The following is an 18,482-nucleotide window of genomic DNA, read 5'->3' as shown; positions in this document are numbered from 1 at the left end:
AGTTTTCCGCATAGGTTTTATTATTAAGCAGGACTTGGATTTATTATTATTATTATTATTATTATTATTATTATTATTATTATTATTATTATTATTATTATTATAACTACAACAACAATAATAATGTTGTTGTTGTTGTTGTTAGTGGTAGCAGTAGAGGTTGAGATTGTGGTAGCAGCATTAAAATCATTATTAGAGAAGCATTGTTACTATAAAACAGTAAAGAGTAAAAATTCGCTTTTTTCCTCATTTGTTTTTAGCCACGCCACTTTTGTCCCTTCACGGTCCTCGTAGCCTGCTCTTGTCTAAATAACAACCCTGCGGCAGCGGCGGCTCGTCTGTCAGATTCTTTAGTTGGAACTTGCTGGAGTCGTCGTCTTGCGCCGATGTTAACCTAATATTTGTACCTCAGTCCTGAACTGACACTACACGATGGAGTATCTGTTCCAGGTGAAAATCGGCGCTCTGATCGGGTTGTTGCTCCTAACTCTTCTTTTTGGATTTATCCCCGCTCGGATCAAATGGTTCAGAGAGACAAATGGGACAGGTTGGTACACACTAATATGAAAAAGGAATGGCATAAGCAGCTGCTAATAGCAGCAGTATCTGTATTTGAGAGGATAAAATATGTGACTGCTATAATCTGATTTTCAAATACCGAGATCTCACCAATCTCAGCTCAAAAGGCGGAAAGGGGGAACAAATTATTAATATTACTTGTTCTCTGTTAGTTGTGTCTCGATGTCACCAATGCCGAGCTAAACGGGAGAAGTTGCTCATTCCTGTAAGGTATTCCTGCCTCTTTTGGGATTTGCTGCCATTTACAGATAAAGGCGGAAACCTTAATTTGCAAGAAATGTAAACGAAGTTTAGTGTAGCTTCAGAAAAGCCCAGTTACAGGAGCTCAATGGTTTCACCGTTGTAGCTTCCAGTGGATCACATGATCACATATCACCTCGCTGAAATGTTTTAAGTGCTGCAGTTGATTTTTTTTATCCCGGTCCTGGAAACTGAACATGCGCAGCACAAGTGTTGAAAAACAGGGTGGGTCTCACACGTGGAGGGCAAGATAATGCTGTAGATATTTTAATGTCTACATTTTGACGGTTTATTATTTCTAATATCACAGCAGTCATTTATGTCAGTCTAAAGGGTTAATCTGTCCAATCAAGTGAACCATCCTCTGACCTCTGGCTTCAGTCACCTGATAGCTGTGAAGGTTAAAACTCTGATGTCACATTTCTAGAACACAAAAGTGAAAATATGAATTTGAAAAAAATGTGTTATAGAGGTGAGTTAAGTTCGGCTTTCTTACAAGGAAGTGAAAGCATCAATTCTGGCTTATTGCTGCTGGAGTCCTCTTTTGAGTCATCATTGCTCATGAGCGTGTCACATGATGTTCCAACAATTCAAAGGGTGGAGGGAAATCCCGTGATTTATAGTTGGACATGTACCATTAATCTTTCAGATTTAGGTTTAGGTTCTACTGAACGATCAGATGAAGCTGAAGGCTAGTAGTGATTTAACAAGAGCCCGGCCCCTCCTGTGTTCAAAAATGATGACATCATTGTCAGTGTTCTTTATTTGTAAACAGTATGTTTTAGTGACAGGTCATAGTTTATTAGATTCCCAGCAATACATTTTGCATACTAGTCAGTAGCATGGGCTTTTTATCTGTTATGTTCTAATAAAAGAAATCAACATATAAGCTAGTACAGCTAGGGGAGTAATACAGACTGCCATCTGGCCAGGCCTCTGTTGTGAAAGAAATTTGATCTCCATTGGGTTTCCTGGTTATAGAAGGCTAAATAAACCAATAAAAAAGCCATTATATAGGACAAGGTTTTACTGCTGTGTTTAAGTTTGTGCTGAAACATAAAGCATGTTTTGTCTTCCTCTTTGCAGATATTCATCGCATGGTTCTCAGTTTGATCAGCTGCTTTGCTGGTGGGGTTTTCCTGGCAGCATGTCTGCTCGACATCATTCCGGATTATCTGTCAGACATTGGCACAGTGCTGGATGCTCGGGAGGTGGAGGTATCTCGGAATAATGATTTAGACGAACTCATAAAGGAAACAATATAATATAAGATAATATATCATATATTTACAATGCATTGATCTGTATTCCCAATTAATGTTATTTTTTTGCATGAACAACCTCAGATTTTCAGATTGTCACCTGTTCAAAGTATTTGTGGTCCAAAATTCAAACATATTTGCTCCACAGTCATGTGAAACCGCAAGATTGAAAGGCTGTTTGTTATAGCTCAAAATACTATTACTCCTATTAATGCTGATATTTTCTATTTCATCTATTTTCATCTTCTACAGTAGATATCCTGTCTACTATTTCCTTCCTGTGTTAAACATCTATTCACTAATTCTTGATTTTACCACATTGACCCCGCTAACTGTTGAATCTCTGTATCTGGTCTTAAAAAGACCCCCTTTCCCCTTCCAGAGTTCATCATAGCTGCCGGCTTCTTCATGGTCCTCATACTGGAGAAGATTGTCCAGAGCTTCCGGGAGATGAGAGGGGCTCGTGAGGAGAGTGCTCCCCTTTTGCATGACCATGGGCACGGCCACGGGCTAGCCACAGCCCGTGATCTGGAGAGCAGCGGCCACCACGTTCATGTAGACTTACAGGCTCACTCCTCCTTTCGTTCCTTCATGCTCTTCCTGTCTCTCTCACTCCATTCAGTTTTTGAGGGTCTTGCTATTGGCCTGCAAAGCACTGACTCGAAGGTAAGACAGACCAAATCACCTGACGGTAACTGTGATCGCGCGCTCTTTTTTTTTTTTTTCTTCTTAATCCACACAAACTTTTAAAGGCTCGTAATCGCACCTCTCTCTTGCTACGTGTCAAACCCGTGTCAGCATTTATTTGGGAAATTAATGCTCAGGTGAAGTTGAAGTCATGTTTGCAGAGCAAGTTTCAGTTCAGAGCTTCAGAAAACTTTGGCAGCAAAATGAGTCGGATTTATTTCTACTGATCGAATGACAGCACAAGCAGCTTTAGCAGAATTTCAGTCAGCATCTTTCATTCACATGAAAATTTGATGTGTGTGTTCAGCTGTACTTTACAACTGAGAACAATATATACAATACATAAAATGTAACTGTACTGTACAAAAGTCTTGAGTAAACCCCAGTTTCCTTATATGTTGCTCTGGTCTAGAGCAATAGCTCTCCAAGCTTTCTAACACTTTTTCTGTTTCTTTGGACATTGGCTGCTTTTTCACCCATTTTCGGTCCACTCCCTGTACCTGACCATTTTCAGTACAATGTTTATTTTTTGTTAAGCCACTTAACACTGACATATGAATAGGGATGAGTATCGTTTAGGTTTTATCCGATACCGGTGCCAAATCGTTACTTTTGAAACGGTGCCGGTGCTCAAACCGGTGCTTAAAGAATGGAGAACACAAAATTGGTCCAAAAACCTCTCATGTTCAGCTGTTTTTTGTAAAAAGATAACAATGTTAGCCTTTTCTGCAGCTATGGGGCATATATGGTATCACTCTTGGCTGGAAGCAGTGCTTAAACAATGGAAAAAACACAAACTTTGTCCAAAAACCTCTCATGTTTAACTGTTTTCCACTTTTTCTTTGGTCATTTTAGCCTTTTTGGCCAGGGTGAAGGGAGTATCTGCCATCAAACAAGAAGACAGCCGCATGTAGCTATGATCATGTTTGCTAGTTCACCTTACATGCATTAATGTAATAACGTGGTTAGCCTACTCAACGTAAATTACACACGAACAACATTAAGCTACTCACGCAGAGAAGAACGGCTGCTGCTGCCATCATCATCCGTCATCATTTCTGCTACACTGGCAGAGCTAGGGGCCAGGACTCTACTCTTTGGGTTTTTGGGGGATGATGCATAACAGGCAACCCACCCGCAGTAGATGTGCTCGGTGTGAGGTCTCGCAGCAAGCTATCATACGGCGCATTTCTTGGCTTTTTAAAAAAAACGCTATGCGTCGCCAGGTGTTTCATCGGATTTGAGGTGTTACCTCCTTTGACAGTATCACAGTATCACCTTAAAGCACTTGTTGCAGGCTGCTGAGTTTGCATATTCTGCTGTGAAGTACAGCCAGACTTTTGACCGCTTCGCCTTGGACATTTTTAATCTGTAGCTCTGCTCTAAAAGAACGTACGTACCTGGACCCGCCTACTATCCTCGGAAACGTAAAATGATTGGCTAGAAGTGTATCACAGCTCAGGAAAAAAAAGCACCGAAATAAAGCACCGAAATGTGCGCTGCTTTTCGGTCTGGTTACTACCGTTTATGTCAGAACCGGTGCCAGGACACCGGTACCCATCCCTACATATGAATCATTCAAGCATAAACTTATCAAAGAACCTATTTTAATTGTATCTTTAGGCACTTTGTTACCAGCAGTCTGTTGTATAAACGTGTGATTTGTTGCCAAAGATAACACAGTTTGACATTATATTGTTTTTTTCACCACCAAGGTGATTTCCAAAGAGCATTTCTCAGCAGGCTGTCTCCTTTATGCTTAAAAAAACCAACAACAAAACACACAACCAAAAGAGTAACGTTGGTTATACCACATATTGATGTTCTAGCTCCTTACAATTATATAAATACGTTGTATTTGTATGTATGTTTGGACGTTTCAGTAAGTCCCCAGGATGGCTTAAGACTTTTGCACACTACTCTACAAATATTGCTAGGGATGGGAATTGATTAGAATATATCGATTCGGTTCCTCATTGATTCTCGCTGGGTTGTTATTGGCTCCATTTTCAGAGTCACCGCCATTGCTAAGCTGCAAAAAGCAAATTACATTCACACAAATTTATTGCATGCTGTGGGTCAAATGTTTGTGCATGTTTGTTGAGGTATTCCCCCTCTTTCCTGTGATCAGTGTTGGAGTCGTGACTCACAGTCATTATTACACATACTACACAGAACACTTTTATTAAAAGTAATGGACTGCATTACTCAATTACTCCCAGGAAAAAATAATTTGTTGTACCACTCACTAAATGAATTCCATATTAAAATAGCTGAAACACTTATCGGAGCCCATTGCAGTAGCTGTCATAAATTTGTGTTTTATAAAACGGCTTCTTCTCTGGCAGCTGGTGAATTTGTTAGAACTAAACACATAATAATTAAAACATGTCACAGAATAGATTCCTTTTAATAATGACGGAATTCCTGCTACCATTAAACTTCTATAATTTAGCCCCAGCCTTAGTACAGCTAGTCATCTACATGCTGTTGTTTGTTTCATTGTAATTACAGCTTTATAACACAAAGTAAATCTAAATATACGCAAAATGTCTTTATTTTTTCCAGGTACTGGAGATCTGCATCGCTATTCTTGTTCATAAGAGCATCATCGTGTTCAGCCTGTCTGTGAAGCTGATCCAGAGCACAGTTCACCCACTGTGGGTTGCCGCTTACATCGTAGTGTTTGCCTTGATGTCTCCTTTAGGCATCGCCATCGGCATCGGTGTGATGGAGGCTCAGCTGACAGCCGGACCTCTGATCCAGGCCGTGCTGGAGGGGCTCGCTGCAGGCACGTTTGTTTACATCACTTTCCTGGAGATTCTCCCGCATGAGCTGAATTCCCCCGGGAATCAGCTCCTTAAGGTGATGTTCATCCTGTTCGGCTTCACCATCATGGCAGGTTTGACATTTTTGGGTTGAAACTGACATTTCGTTACTTTCGGCTGACATTTCCGTCAGGATATCCCTTGCATCTGTTGTACAGCTCCCACAGATTCACTTCACTTTGGTACACAGAGACAAACTTGAAGGAAGACATAGCTTTGCTGCCACAGGGTCACACCTACTCCTGGAGTCGTTCATATCAAAGGAGCGTGACAACATTTGGCATTTTATTGATTTACGTTTTAACTTTTACAGTATTGCATATTGAAATACAGAGGACCAAGACATGAAGAATCAATGTCAACAAATGCTATAAAATACATCAAATAGTATTAAAAATAATTGTAGGCTAACTTGTTTCTAAAATGTGACACATCCTAATATTTCCGTTCTAATTTGCATCTGTATTTAACTTTGTGGTAATTCACCAATTTTTTTTATTTTAATGTACTTTTTCAAGAGTGCTTCCATATGGTTTTATATTTGTGTTTTATTTAACCCACCGCCCAACTAAATCATGTGTTGCCATTTATTTATTACATATTTTTAAGTGTTTTATGCATTTGTGCTTAAACATGGATTTTCAAGGGAGAATTGGTACTGGGGGTTGTTGTGTAAGAGGGAAAATAAAACATAACAATAAATAAATATGAATATTTAAAAAATGAATGATTAGTTTATAATAAAACGGAAATATCACTGGTAAAAATTAAATTTAAAAAAAGATTATTAATACAAAGGTAAATAAATACAGATGCAAATTAAATTAAACCAGTCAAAAGTTTGTCCAAACCTGTGACTGGATTGTGTTTCTGTCGCATTTTATAAATGATATAAATTTGTTTATATATCATTTATTTGTATATTGGTTTTTGATTTGGGCACTTTTGGCCCTCCATAAAGATGAACTACTGACTGCAGTGCTGCATTTGTTGAATTCATCGCTGATGTTATTTTGAAATGCATGCTGAACGTTGCCTCTGAACTTTCAGGATATGCACATCACCACTGCAACAAAGGGGCAGTCTATAAGTATGACCTCTTTTAATTCATTCAATCACTATGCCTGGTGCCTCCAGAGCTTTAATATTTATAAATCGCAAGGTCAGCGGAGAAGTTTGACAGTTACTTCTTTCCGAAATGCACTGATTGTTTCTTTACTTTTGTTTCACGCATGTTGTTCTTTACAGTTGGCTCAGTTGGGTATTTGGGGTTTGTAAACTGGTTTTTCACTGACCCGGTCTTGTTTACTAAATGTTGTTTTTCCAGTGATTTTAGTAAGTTCTTACATATTGTTCTTAATACTCTTATTTTACTTCTTATTACTGAAAAGATGATGCATCACTACTATTTTAAAAAGGGTTGCAGGTCTAGTATAAAGTATCATATTTCAGCCTGCTTACACTCCAAGTACTGACTGTTATATTTAAGCAGTGAAGTATCTCTTGTGTAATCTTCTGACTCCACATACGTGCCAAAAGCAGGAAGTATAAATTTGATTGGCATGAAAAGGACACTGTCATCAAAAAAAGTGTTATAATGACATGACATGTCACATGCCTCGCCTTTTTTATTTTTATTTTTTAATGTCACCTTTGGTTAGCCAAAGAAATAAAAGCCACTCCTTTTCTTTAGCACAACATCACCCAGTTTGCACTCTAACATATAAAAATCATTTGAAAACCTTGACTGTCTTTTTATAAGCAAACTACATGTATATTTTGCGCCTTATGGTCATTCTTCTCATGAGAAACACGACTGCTTTTTGTTAACCTTTTCAAAGTAAAAAGGAACTTTAAAAAATGAGTGCAAGTTCTGGTTCTTTCTTTGTTGTTGTTGTTGTTGTTGTTTACAACAGAGCTTTCTCGTTGTCTCATCATCTCATCGTCTACTTTCACTCACACATGATCTCATGCATGAACCCCAAATGTCATCATTCCCTGACTTCAAACCAAAAACTGCAAAATAAATAAGATATTTAAAGTAATGGAACTAACACACATACAGAGATTCCTTCATTTTTGAGTGGGATGTGAAAAGAGGAAGAATTTTTAAAAGAGGAAGATCACAGAGAGGGTTCATGATTGCAGGGGTGTGGTATGGCTACGGGCAAATGATGTCCTGTGGTGACCTCTAAAGGGAGCAGGTGAAAGAAAAACAAGTCCAATGTGAATATTTAACTTAACAAATTGGGTTTTTAAAATTTTGCGTGGTGTGTTTGGGGGTTTGATTACATTTGGCAGCAGATTACTGGAGCCACATGGTGGGAGTGTTGATCCTCTGTCTTATAGCCTCATCCAAAATGGACAGCATACCAAACAGACAGAAATAAGAGACTTAAATCTAAGTTTTTAGGAATACCATTTAGTGATTACGTGTAGGCACATGAAGGCGACATTTCAAGGTGGTATTTTAACATTTGCAAACACGCTGGTCATCTCACTTAATTTTCTTTTTAAGTAGTAATTTAGTGTGGAACAACCAGGGTCTAAATCGGGGTGGGGAACTCCAGGCCGTGAGGGCCGGTGTCCTGCTCGTTTCAGATCTCACCCTGAGTCAACACACCTGAATCAAATGCTTAGTTCATTACCAGGCCTCTGGAGAACTACAAAACGTGTTGTGGAGATCATTTAGCCATTTGAATCAGCTGTGTTGGATCAAGGGCACGGTCTAAATAATAAAAACAGTGATATCGAAGTTGTATGCTGGCTGACTGAAGATCTTGAATAAATAATTTTACTTTTAGCATTTAATTTGTAGTACATCATCTTCATTCCCTGAAATCTTTAATACACTGTAGATTTTGCCCTAATAATTCCCATACACTGAATACATTTTACTTCTGTTGTCCACAATGTTAAAAGCATCCCCTTAGTATAGTGTAAGTCCCCTTTGTGCCCCCAAATGTTGGCAGTGCCCATATGGAAAGAAATAGTAAAAACTTATATGTGATTTGCTCATGAAAGTGGCCACTTTCTCATTACTTTCATACATTGTTTTAGTAAGTATCCAAAACATACAAGTTTCATTATATAATTTTTCAAGGGATCTTATATCTGTTTTCACTCTTATATGCTTTTCATACAAGTTTCACACAAGACAGATACAAACTTTATAAGATTTATATATATCTTTTCCATATGGGTGCCTCTACTACTTGCAGTGTCGTGTGGTGCACTGTCAGGGAGTGGCAGCTATGTTTTGAGGGTCTACAAAGTAAAATCCACATGAATGCCAGGAGAACCCTGCACTGTAAAAGGATGCACAGTATACTTCGCACTTCAGAGGTGATCAGAGTGCACTGAAACAGTAAAACAGCTCGAAATTCTTCTTTATTAGATTTGTGGTCACAGAGTCCTGCTTGTTGGCTTGCAGGGTGACATAACTGACAGGAATTCCTTCGCATCTTTGAGCTTTACTCTAACCCAGAGACAAGAACAAAAAAAAAAAACATAGCCACATCCGATGTGATACATGGAGGAGTGGTTAACCCCTGACTGCCTCTGTAAGGCAATAAGAGCTTATTCAAAAAAAGCAGAAAGAAAATCACTAATGAGAGCCTCTGATAGACGAACAATGACACAGTAAGCCTGCCAGTTCTAGATCACAGAGGCCTCAGTGTGTGGAGGAAGGAGACCCGGCAGAGCATCAAGCTTTAGTGTGGGGTGGACGGTTTACCCATACCTCATTAACCTCCTTACAGTAATGCCATTGAATACTCCCATTTTGTCTCGCCGACATGCAGATTACATCCTAAGTACCTAAAATGCTCTCCTTTTTCATGCTGCGATGGCACAACTTGGTCTTAGGAAGCACAATGTCACAAACCACATAAAAAAACATGATTTGTTTTTTTATAATTGCACAGAAAAGGTTTTTTTGAATGCACACCACATTTCAAAGATTGTTGCCATTTAAAAAAAAGGAAAAAGATTTAGGTGACAAATGTCATATGACTCATCCAGCCATTAAAGATACAGTCGATCATTGCTTCAACCTTATGTGATTAAAAAAAATGAATGTTTTACTAAAAAATATAGATCGATTTGTGTGTATTTACGTCTTCCAACGAACTGATGCGTTCACATAAACTTGGTAATAATCCATCAAAAATGCATAAGAGCAGGCCAGTTATTGGAAACCGCTATGTTGCCGCCATCTGGACATCTTGGTTCTGACTAATTACATTTTATGTATGTGAGCAGAAACTAGCATGTTTCTGCTCACATACATAAAAAGCATGTCAAATTGATATTGTCTCAATTTTGTTATTGTCAACAGCATAGAAGAGCGACCGTCTCCACTCTGAAAAGCTGACAACAAGCCAGCTGAAAAAAACCCAACAAGCACAGGTTATAAGCTAACATTACGCCATCTATGTTTGCCTTTGATTTGTCATAAGAACCTTTGACTCTGATACTGAACGAGCAGGGAGAGCTCAGAAAGCTCACTTTTAAGGAAACTGGTCTTGATCTTCAACAAAATTCAACGGAGTTGAATTCAAGTAGTTCGCTCCTTGTCCGTACTCAGCCTCTCGTTACATTCTGTTCCGTAGATTTTATGTCATCTGTCTTAAAGACAAAACAAGGGAAGAGAAAAAGAATGGGGAATAGAAACTAATGGCCGGCAGTATTAAAAAGCTTAAACTAAAGAAAAACAAACTTAAAACAGACACACATCTACGTTAATACACATAAACACGCATACATATACGTGTAAAGTTTGCATTCTCTCCTGCTTACACTTATGATCAATTAACAAATCACCTAGTTAGACTAATTACATTTTTAACCAATTCAACATCTATTTTAATGAGTTACTGCACTGGCATTTCATAAGTACACAAAAAACTGACACGAACCTCCAGCATGTTTTGACCAGACAATGGCAGTTAGATGATAAAATATTAGGGGGTGCTCATGAACTCACAAATCATAATAAAGGGAACATAACAAATTTCATATCAAACATATGTCACAGCAACTACAAATGCTTAGTGGTATTAAGGTCACTCACGGTCAGCTAGACTGAACAACCAATAAAAGAAACTCTAAAAGAAATAAAGCAAAACATGGATTCTCACTTCCTGCAATTAGTGAGAGGAACTAAAAGAGAGGCCAGTTTGTCTGATATTGTGCAGTCATGGATAAGTAATCCATAATGTGGGACCCAAAACAAGTGATCCCCTCTGAGGAGGATTTCAAAGAATGTGCATAAAGGAATAGCTAATGGTCCTCTCGCTCATATGACATTTCCTCCTTTCATGTCACATGTGCTGGGTTAACAGCACATGTGACATGAAAGGTGGGATTTCTCCTACATCAGTGATAGTGAAATGCATATTTCATGAGAATGTGGAAATAAGTGCTAATAAGAACTGTTGTGGAAGGTTTGGTCCAGGGTACGGTGGTCCTAAGGTGCAAAACAAAAAACACACCACTTTGTTTAATTCATGTGTTTTCTCAATGAAAGGGTTTCTTTTATTCTGATTTTGAGGGCAGCACAGTGGTCACCTCACAGCAAGAAGTTCCTAAGCTTGATTCCTAAAGCCAGACCAGGCTCCAGCCCCCCCACAGTGCTGATTTAGATCAGCAGAAGAAAACGGATGGATGGCTCTTTTGTATATTTCTATGTACATCAAGAGCAAAAAAAGAAAAGAAGCCGAGTCATATACCTGTTCAATAAATCTTTTTTCATACAATTAAAATAAAAAATAAAAAATAAAATTTCACTTTTTAATTTCATTTAAAACAAATTCTATTCTTTGTCTTGCATGTTTCATTTTGGCACCATGGGACTCCATCCCAGCTCACGCTTTGCATCGCAGTTTGCATCATCTAGATTAGCCACCTGTCGTAATCCACTGTGTCATTTTAATCCTACTTTGAGTGTTTTTTCTTCCAGTAACTCCTCCCCTCGTGGTCCTCTCTGTCCCTGCTGTCTCCTCTGCCACTCGCTGTAGGTCTCTGATCCTGTCTGCTCGAGGTAAGGCTGCTCAGCTCTAAATCATTCGATAGACAGATAAACACAGACAAATAACATATGAGCACTTTGAGGATATATGTATCATATTTTGTGTAGTAACTAAAAATCACATTAAAAACAAAATATTTTTGCTTTGATGTCAATTGACAGAAACCTTGTTTTTTACTTTGATTAATACGTCTTTCATAGTTTAAATGAAGGATTTATGCATTTGTGCTAAGTTTCTTCTATTGTTTGCTGCACTGCAATCAGGTTTGAATTTTGCTCTCTAAAGAGCCTAAAACACTCACTGAAGAGAAACTTCAGCACCTGTGTCATGATTCTTGGTTAAAGAGCTTTAACTCAATTATAACAATTATTTGGCTTTATACAGAATTGAAACTATATTTAAGCAAATTGTTTATATATATATATATATATATATATATATATAAACTTTTCAATTAAAAAAATGCTTTCAGTCAAGCTGCTTAATGAGCAATACAATGTATTAAAGACCCACCTCTTCATTTTGAATGCTATTGCGTCCTCCTGGTGATGTTGTATTTGTGTAGTTCTCAGATTATGTCATACATCATTAATTGAAAGAGCGTCTGCATTGTTTCTTTTTGGTGTAATGTGGTCACCTTCTGTTTGTGCCAAATCTTCTTCCTCCACAGTTTTAGCGTCGCTGCTGTGAGACGCTGCAACCATGGCTACTGTAAGTTCAATTTCTCTGCAACAGTCCAGAGTGCTCCAGTGTCACTTTATCTCTGTTTACGGCAGTTGGGTCAGTTTCTGGCCTCAGTTCAGTGGTTCAGTGTGGGCTAAAAGCATTAGAGGGCTTTGAGGTCTAACTGTCAGCACATGATGCTGCTTAGTATTGTTATTGTGCCAGTAAATCGATCATGTGAAGCAGATTAACCAGACGTTCGCTGGCATGCATCGTATGGAGTCCGGAGGTCCTTGGACCCATTTTTTGCACAATTAATGCATACTTTTATTTTTATTTGAAAACTACTGAAGCCTGAAACGATGAGGTAAAACACAAACAATAAAGGAGGATTTTAACGTGGATTTTTTGTCATGCAGACTGGTACTTTTCGCATGGTGTCAGAGGAGGAGCAAGCAATGAGGTCAAAGCTGGAGCATTTGACAGTGAAGGATCATGGGCCTGTGTTTGGGCTGTGCCACAAACTGCCTGGACACACTGTGCAAAAGGTAAAGTAAGCATAGTTTCTAATGGCAGCAAATACACGAGTCATATATATGGTCCTTGGATGGCTCAGGGTTCGTGCTGATGTTACCCTTCCAGGCGAAGGATGAGCTGAATGAGACAGATGAGAGACGGGCATCATCACTGAAGGACCTGCGGGCCTTGATGAAAGAGAGGGCAGCCGATGGAGACGGCCTGGCCAAGCTGATCCTGGAGCGCTTTGGGGACAAACCCGACTCTTTGTTCCTGCGCTTCCTCAGAGCTCGCAAGTTTGATGTCGACAGGGCCCACGAGCTCATGAAAGGTGATTTCCAACCTACTAAATACAACTTTATGAGAAGCACTTTATTTCATTGAGTAGAGAGACAAAAAAGAGTTTTTTCCTTGCATCATTTTGGCACCCAAGCGCTTCAGTAATTGATGGTGAGGCCTCTTTTGTGCTCCTCGTATGCATGAATCCCAGGCCATCGCTGAGGCAGGGGGGCATGTGTTCATTAATTGGGAGCTTTGAGATTCTTCTGAGTGAGCTGACAAAGCTGTTCTTTGTGTGTCCAAATGGGACGGCAGGTTTGCTTCACTTGTGAGTCCGCCGCGTTCTGCTGGGAACTTCTGCTGCTCTGGGAGCGGGTTAAGATTAAAAAGAGCAATTCGACAATAGTGAGGACACCTTATGACTTGCCCTGCACACACAAAAACCTCTTAATCTTTTTTTCAATCCTCCGAATGATCAGAATGCTGTTTCCTAACCAGATTGGGTCAAAATGATGCCCATTTATTATTCCAATAATATAATAATGTAATATTCCATTAAACCTTGAGCTGATCTTAAACCTAGTAACCTTAACTCAAGCATCGGCATAATTCTGGAACCAGAATTTCTGAATCTTGGTGCTGCTGTTGTTGGAATACTCCATCCCCACAAAAACAAAAATAAACACCTGCACATTCATCAATATAGAAAAGTTGTTCCGTGTGAGACTGGAATCCATGCACATCCAGATGGACTGTCTTTCCCTCTCTGTCTCTCTCTCTCATAAACACATTTACTGTGGGTTAATTGGTGCCTTGCTTAGATGGACTGGAGCCCCACTGACACAGGACTATCATTGTGTGGGTGCATCAGAAATATGCAGTGCTGTGTACACTGTGGGGTTGTGAGTTATTAGTATCCAGTGAGAGAATTCAATTCAATTCAGTTTTATTTACATAGCACCAAATCACAACAACAGTCACCTCAAGGCACTTTATATTGTAAGGTAAAGACCCTACAAACCCAACAATCCAATAATCCCCTTTGAGCAAGCACTTGGTGACAGTGGGAAAGAAAAACTTCCTTTTAACAGGATAAAACCTCCGCCAGAACCAGGCACAGGGACGAGCAGCCATCTACCACGACCGACTGGTGGTGATGGGAGTAAAACGGGAAAGACGCGCCGTGAAAGAGAGATGGGGATTAATAATAACTAATGAGAATGCAGCTGATCTGTTGGTTGTGGTTCTCCAGGTTACGTACGCTTCAGGAAGGAGTATCCTGAGCTTTTTGAGAACCTGACCCCCGAGGCAGTCCGCAGCACAGTCGAAGCGGGATACCCAGTGGTTCTGCCCAGCAGAGACAAGTATGGCCGCGTGGTCCTGCTCTTTAACATCGACAACTGGGACCTGGAGGAGATCACCTTCGATGAGGTACCCGAAAAGCAGCCCTGCACAGCTGCAGCTCAGTCATCCAAGTGTACTCTGTGAAATATATGTCCTTTTGCGTGTAATAGGTGTTGAGGGCATACTGCGTGATCCTAGAGAAGCTGCTCGAGAATGACGAGACCCAGATCAATGGATTTGTGCTGATTGAGAACTTCAAAGGCTTCACAATGCAGCATGCCTCAGGAATCAAGCCAGCTGAGCTCAAGAAGATGGTGGACATGCTGCAGGTTAGGGCTGAGCGAAATGGCCTAAAATCCAAATCACAGTATAACATCACTGCCTCTTGGTGTTCTTTTACGTTCTTTTAATGTAGCTTTTCATTGTTACGCTGATGACCTGCAGCTTTATGTTCCTCTAACAATTGGAAATTGTGCTGAAGTCTCTAAACTAGAATCTTGTGTATCTGCAATTAGGGGCTCGTTATCGGATAATTTCTTGCTCCTAAATACTGATAAGACAGAGTTTACATGAGACTCGAAGGAGAGCACCATGTTGAACCACATGCCCAAGTTTTTTACAGCAGAGGTTCTTGTCCATGCATTTGTGTCTTCACGTATTGATTATTGTAACGGGCTTCCAAAGAAAAGTTTCAGAGGTCTACAGATGGTGCAAAATGTAGCTGCTCGTATTTTAACAAGAACTGGGAAATTTGAGCACATTACCCCTGTACTGAGAGCTCTTCACTGGCTACCTTGTCAGGTTCGAGCAGATTTTAAGATCCTGCTGCCCACCTACAAGGCTTTAAATGGATTGGCACCTTCATACCTCTCCGACCTTTTACACCTTGATGTTCGATCCCGTGCTCTACGATCTCAGGCCTTCTAAAGGTTCCTAGAGACAGAAAAAAGACAGTTGGAGAGTGTGCTTTTTCTTTTCGTGCCCCATTCTTGTGGAACAACCTCCCTCAAGATATTAGCCAGGCACGCTCTGTGGAGGTTTTTAAAACTAAGTTGAAGACACATTTGTTCACCCTATCTTACATGTCTTAATTCTATGTCTTTTAGTTTTTAAATTCTTACTATTTTTAACTTGTATTGTGTTTTTACTTATACTGCTATTTATTGCTTTTATTTATTCATCTTTTTAGTTTCAAATAGCTGTACAGCACTTTGTTTGAAAGCGCTTTATAAATAAAGTTATTATTATTATTATTAATTTGAAGCATGTGCCGTAACGATATATATCGCGATATATTCTCTTCTTCTGTATACCGTATTTTCCGCACTATAAGACACATTTAAAATCCTTTCATTTTCTCAAAAATCGACAGTGTGCCTTATAATCCGGAATAATCCCCAGAATAATCTGGGTCCAAAACACCATCTGTTTCAGGTCCCAAAGTCAAAGGAACACAGCGGCATCACTGAGTTAAAAACTGTCTAAATTCTTTCATCTTTAATAAAATGATCAGTGTTGCTGCTTTACCAGGTGTAACAATTAAGTTTAACATCCAGGCATCCATGAAAACAGAATTTATTAAATTTAACAGAGTTAGACGTTAGCAGGAAGTCAGCTCGCTAGTTTCCACCTAAACATGATATTTTGACTGAGAGATTTCTAAAAGACTTAAAACGTACAGCTCTGCTATCACTTCCAACATAAATGAAGACAGAAAACGAAACAGCAGTGACTTTTTTAGGGTTGCTGAAGTTGGACTAGCTGGTATATAATGATGTGTTATGTGATCGCTAGCAACACAGCTATGTTAGCATAAACACAGTGAAGCTGGAGGATGAATGCTATCTTTTTTCCACTCAATAAAAGTTAACGCGAGGGTTCCCGATGACTAGGGACAAATGCAATCGCATGACAGGATGCTGTAAACGGACCAAACTTCAGTCAGGAGAACAACTGAAATAATCAGATGGGAATAGAGCAGCTGCAAGAGAATTCAGCATTAATAAATCAATGGTATGGAAGTGGAGGAAGCGTAGCTTTTGGCTTATTACTGTCGCCTGGCATAATTTGCAGATGATATTGCTTGCAGCCGCTGCAATGCTTTCAACCAAAACAGGCGCAGCTTGATGACTCCGTCAACATGCGCTATCATGGTAGAGCGCCTAGTCAAAATCTCTAACATTGACCAAATTCATATAATTTCTACTGTATACCGTTTATATCGCCCACCCCAACTGCAGGCCCAAACAGACTCAGAATGAAAGCTGATGTGGAGCCTCAAACTAGTTTTTGGCTCTTTTGTGTTTTTCTGCAGGACTCGTTCCCAGCCCGTTTCAAGGCAGTTCACGTTATTCACCAGCCTTGGTACTTCACCACTACCTACAACGTGGTTAAACCCTTCATGAAGAGCAAGCTGCTGGAGAGGGTAAAGATAAGGGACACAACTGACAGCAGCTATATTTTTTTGGTTTTAAATCTAAGCTACATCTTTAAATGCTGATTCTAACTTCCCTCAGGTCTTTGTTCATGGTGATGAATTGGACAACTACCTCAAAGAATTCGATGCAGACATCCTGCCTTCAGACTTCGGTGGAAAAGCACCGGTGGCCGACTACCAGCCCATCGCCACAAAGCTTTTTGGCTCTGAAGACACCGCTCTCTGAAGAAACAATCCTCCCATTTCAAACCCAAGAGTAGAGCCTTTTACCTGAAGTGCTTTTTGTGTGATCAGATCAGATATGTGGTCTGTATTAAGGCTAGATTTTTACTTTTTTTAAAAAAAAAAAAAAATTCAGGCAGTACATAGACGTATGTAGGGTTAGAAGCAGGGGATGTTTTGTGTTATATAAATGGAAAAGGTAAAGGATGTTGTTTAGATATATGAAGGAGAGAATAACTGATAGTAATCACTTGTTACTTTACATTGACATGTACTGACATTCCTCTCATGTATGACATGTATGAGTGGAGGAAGAATGACAGAGCTGGTCAAGACCAGACTGATTTGTGTTTGGTGTGCTTTGCCTCATAGATCAATCTGCTGTACACAGAACAACCTTTTGCTTACGACCCCGTGATACAGATTTCAACATAGCAAAGTCTCGAGGGGTGAATTTGAGATTGATATCCAGAGGGAAAACTAATAAGGCATGTTTTAGAATAAAGGGCCTCCTGATGCAGTGCCTTAAATAGGAACAGTTGCTTGCCTCAGTGGCCTTGTTTCAACATATCATGTGAGGCGTGATGTACCAAGAAGATGCATTCTGGAGGTTGCACTGGATTGAAAAATGTCAAATAAAATCTTTTTTGTGCATCTTTTTTTTTTAAATTAATGACCATTTTTATCATTTGTTCTATATTTTAACCAGCTAAACCCACTCTAGGGTTAAATGGTTATACCAGGGTTAATTAATGAGTATATTTAAAATAATGGAGTTTTAAATTAGAGACTGAATGATGTGCGATTTTTTTTAAGGCCGATATCCAGTCCTTATATTTGGTGATTTTAAAATCTGTTATTCTGATGTAGTGGCTGATATATTTTTTTCTTTCAGACACATGAACCATAAACAGATTTCCCACACGTTTGTTGTATTGTTTTTTGTTTGTTTAATGCTCTGCCCAGGGCTGGACTGGGACAAAAAATCGGCCCGGGCCCCGACTAGAGACCGGCCCACCAGGAATTATAGGAAAAGCCATAAAGCCTTTGAATGAAAACAAATGCTGTTGTGATGGTGACGTACACTGTTATGTTGGTATATATGTATGATTACATTTTACATCAGATGACCACTTTGGTTGTAAGATTCAGATAATTATTTATCAAAAGCTAGACATTTTAAATGAGAATAAGAAAGAAAAGTATTTCTTTGTTTGTGCCCCCTTTCCCTGTTAATGCCCTACCTGGCCCCCTGGCAAAACTTTGCTAGACCCGCCCCTGCACAGATGTCAGCTATGTAAAAAATTATCCTGGTGTTATTTGTCTCTCAGAAACAGTTCATAACTTCTCTTTAACTCATTCATGTCACCTAAAAGGTAAATCTGTTTCTCCA

The 18,482-nt window shown here is 39.4% G+C and overlaps 2 protein-coding genes across 2 annotated transcripts; both read left to right on the top strand.

The window, feature by feature from the left end:
• The first annotated feature begins 301 nt into the window (after positions 1-301).
• On the top strand, positions 302-7,460 carry slc39a1 (solute carrier family 39 member 1). The gene is made up of 4 exons (XM_085458525.1): positions 302-547; positions 1,906-2,036; positions 2,445-2,747; positions 5,337-7,460. Exons 1-4 carry the CDS (start codon positions 433-435, stop codon positions 5,688-5,690), a joined length of 903 nt encoding a protein of 300 aa, XP_085314651.1. The 5' UTR covers positions 302-432; the 3' UTR covers positions 5,691-7,460.
• Positions 7,461-11,580: 4,120 nt separating this feature from the next.
• On the top strand, positions 11,581-18,013 carry LOC146718996 (retinaldehyde-binding protein 1-like). The gene is made up of 8 exons (XM_085458514.1): positions 11,581-11,639; positions 12,299-12,339; positions 12,711-12,839; positions 12,934-13,138; positions 14,339-14,517; positions 14,601-14,759; positions 16,745-16,855; positions 16,947-18,013. The coding sequence occupies exons 2-8, from the start codon at positions 12,331-12,333 to the stop codon at positions 17,091-17,093; spliced, it is 939 nt and encodes a 312-aa protein (XP_085314640.1). The 5' UTR covers positions 11,581-11,639; positions 12,299-12,330; the 3' UTR covers positions 17,094-18,013.
• Positions 18,014-18,482: the final 469 nt, after the last annotated feature.

This window comes from Copadichromis virginalis, linkage group LG1 (assembly GCF_057382275.1).
Source record: "Copadichromis virginalis isolate Kocher_CV1m ecotype Utaka linkage group LG1, C_Virginalis_male_GT1.1, whole genome shotgun sequence".
Taxonomy (NCBI): domain Eukaryota; kingdom Metazoa; phylum Chordata; class Actinopteri; order Cichliformes; family Cichlidae; genus Copadichromis; species Copadichromis virginalis.
This window is presented reverse-complemented; position numbering and strand designations above follow the sequence as displayed.

Bases quoted from the DNA above. Each gene is read 5' to 3' on its own strand.
- slc39a1 (XM_085458525.1), top strand. From the start codon at position 433: ATGGAGTATCTGTTCCAGGTGAAAATCGGCGCTCTGATCGGGTTGTTG. The intron at 2,037-2,444 runs GTATCTCGGAAT...GGTCTTAAAAAG, and splicing joins TGGATGCTCGGGAGGTGGAG to ACCCCCTTTCCCCTTCCAGA. The intron at 2,748-5,336 runs GTAAGACAGACC...TATTTTTTCCAG, and splicing joins TGCAAAGCACTGACTCGAAG to GTACTGGAGATCTGCATCGC.
- LOC146718996 (XM_085458514.1), top strand. The intron at 13,139-14,338 runs GTGATTTCCAAC...GTGGTTCTCCAG, and splicing joins GGCCCACGAGCTCATGAAAG to GTTACGTACGCTTCAGGAAG. The intron at 14,760-16,744 runs GTTAGGGCTGAG...GTTTTTCTGCAG, and splicing joins AGATGGTGGACATGCTGCAG to GACTCGTTCCCAGCCCGTTT.